The sequence below is a fragment of the Gavialis gangeticus genome, unplaced genomic scaffold (assembly GCF_001723915.1).
Source record: "Gavialis gangeticus isolate Ggan-Ray unplaced genomic scaffold, GavGan_comp1, whole genome shotgun sequence".
In the NCBI taxonomy this organism is placed as follows: Eukaryota; Metazoa; Chordata; order Crocodylia; family Gavialidae; genus Gavialis; species Gavialis gangeticus.
The window spans coordinates 101,004,602-101,007,449 of NW_017728992.1; the positions used below are offsets into that span (position 1 = coordinate 101,004,602).

General features: G+C 51.3%; 1 protein-coding gene across 1 annotated transcript in view; it reads right to left on the bottom strand.

Annotated features, from left to right (window-relative positions):
• ANKRD29 (ankyrin repeat domain 29) overlaps window positions 1–406 on the bottom strand; it is a 71,986-nt gene extending 71,580 nt beyond the window's left edge. The window contains exon 1 of the mRNA XM_019518861.1: window positions 386–406. Within this exon, the coding sequence (XP_019374406.1) occupies window positions 386–406 (21 nt within the window). The remainder of the gene's footprint in view (window positions 1–385) is intronic.
• Window positions 407–2,848: the final 2,442 nt, after the last annotated feature.

Consider the following 2,848-nt stretch of genomic DNA (forward strand, 5'->3'; position numbering starts at 1 on the left):
ATATAGATATATACGTGTGTGTGTGTGTATAAATGTATACACACGTTATAGATATATAACACCACTAATTATATAACACACAGATACACACACACGCATATCTATCTATCTATCTGTTTCATTTAAATCATGGAAAAATGTGGATTTGAGGTTACTTTTTTTTATTATTAAAAAATTGTGGAATTTTAAATCAGAGAAAACCATGAAGCAGATCTGAGGTGGCTGCTTCCCCCTCATGCCAGCCCAGGTCCAGCTGCTTCTTGGGGGCCATATGCATTGCACACAAGTCTGGGGGGCTGGCACTTGGCAGGCCAGCCAGTGACAACCCTGCCTGGGCTTATTCAGAAGTGCCCCCTGGCTGCGCAGTTGTGGGGTTTAGGGTGACCTGAAAAGAATTTTTCCCCATAATCTCAGCTTAATTTCAGCTCCTTCAGGTCTGCGTACTTGGTACCCAAGTTTTATTTTTATATATATTATTACATGCTGTTACATTATTACATTACATTATTTTATATTTTTATTAGTAAACGTACTTTTTTAATGATATTCTAACTCTTGAGCAGGTTGAAGTCACTACTAACGACCTATCGTTGTGTAAAGGTTAGCTTTGAAAAAGGAACCAGGAATAAGGACCTTGGAATAAGGAACAACTTCGGTCTCATCACACTGACCCAGTGCAAAAGCAGGCAGGCTGGGCACTCTGCACAGGGTGCAGACGCCCCTGTGCCTTGCACCAATGCAGACCCATGCATTGAGGTGAAGTGAATCCTCCATCCACTTGTATAGCGAGTGGATGACACAGCCAGGTCCACACTATGTTAAAGCTGCATTGTTTTCTCTTTCCTTCTGAAGCAGTCCTGTCCTTTGCCCCCCTCACAGATCTTGTACTCTTTTAAAGAGTTGAGTTAGGAGTTGGATTTTTTTTTTACATCAACATAGTTACACAGGTAGCTGTCCACCTAGTGGAGATGTGATTATTCTAATGTAATTAAAGCCTTTGTCTGTCCGCAATGCTCTGGGCCAACTGCGCATGCACTGCCAAGAGGGTGTGCGCAAGGGCCGGGAGCCTTACAGACAGAAGGGGCAAGGGAGTGATGGAGCTGGCCCACCTCCCCAACAACAGCTGGCGGGGAGGGGGAGACAGCAGGGAAGAGGGGAGGAAAGGAGGGAGGGAGGGAGGGAGGGGAGCGGGAAGGGGAAGGGGAAGGGGAAGTGTTGGGTCCAGACGTCAATGTAAGTGCACATGTGTGAAAGCACATGTGAGCCCTCGGCTCCCCGCATCCCCACCGAGCAGAGCAGCAGGACCAATGAGAGAGGAAAGGAGTCACAGCCAGGAATAAGGTAAGAGGAAAAGGGGGAGGAAAGGCGAGCAGGAGTCGGCCCAGCTGTAGGGAATCGGGAAAGGTTTTTTTTTTCCTCTCCTGTCCCTATTTAGCAGCACCGGATGGGAGCCCTGCAAACAGGCCAGGCAAACAGGCGCGCTCTTCAGGAGCACGCCAGAGTTGGCACAGGAGTTTGCACAGGGGGGAGCACAGGGTGGGGGCGGAGACTCCATGTGTCGGGAGCCCCTGCCACAGAGGAGGACTCCAGACAGAGACCTCAGGTAAGCGTATGAGGAGGGGGTAGCAATGGGGATGGTGACACAGAGTGTAGCCAGGGACCCAGCCTTGGTGTTGCCTCTGGCTCAGAGCTCCTATGGGGCTAGCACCCAGACTGGGCCTTTGGAGGGTTTGGCAACACCCTGGGCCCCTGTCTGTGGCAGCTGCCTGGCAGGGGCTCTGGGCAAACCAGAAGTCCCCTCACCTGTCCCATATGTGCCCAACTTGAGGCCCTGGAGGGGCAGATGAGGGAACTCCAGATAGAGGTGAGCAGGCTGCAGTGGATCAGGGCAGCTGAGGAAGAGACTGACAGATACTTCCATTCTCTTCAGGGCCACGCACCTGGAGGGAAGGCGTCACAGGAGGCGGTCGATGCAGAAGGATAGAAGACAGTCACCTCCAGATCTAGACATCGCAGAGCTAGATGTCACACTACTGGAGCAACTCCCTCAGTGCAGCTGGGATACAGGTGTGATGCCCTAGCATCACTGGGAGAGTGTACAGCAATGGAGGCAACATCCACAACTACCACCAGACAGGCTGAGAGGCAACTGGGCAGCCAGAGGAGAAGACATAGAGTCATCATGGTGGGAGACACCCTCCTGAGAGGAACAGAGAGAGCCACCTGCTGCCCGGATCCTACAGTATAGGAGGTATACTGCCTGCTTGGAGCTAGGATTCAGGATGTCACACTGAGGCTTCCAGACCTAATCAGGCCCATGGACTACTATCCCATGGTCCTCATCCATGTTGGAACGAATTATGCGGCCCGGAGTAGTCCGGGACAGGTCATAGCTGACTACAAGGCTCTGGAAGACAGGCTTAGAGACTTGGGGGCACAAGTAGTCTTCTCATCGGTTCTCCTGGTCAGCGGACGTGGCCAGCACCACAGGAACTGCATAGAGGAGGTCAACTCACGGCTTCAAAGCTGGTGCCACCGTGTGGGGTTCGGCTTTCTAGACCACGATCCGTACTTCCAGGATAAGACCTTGCTGGGATGGGATGGCCTACATCTCCCTCCAAAAGGTAAGAGTCTCCTCTCTTACAGTTTGGCAGACCTCCTACGTAGAGCTTTAAACTAGCTTCATCAGGGGATGGGGATGCTGAGTTCAGGATGAGATCGGGGAGGACAAGCCACAAACCGCATGCCGGAATTGATCAGGTAAGTACTAAGGGACCCACTAAGAATCAGGAAATTTGAATACTGAGTGCACCTATCGGGGGGCTAAAGTGTCTACACTAATGCTATA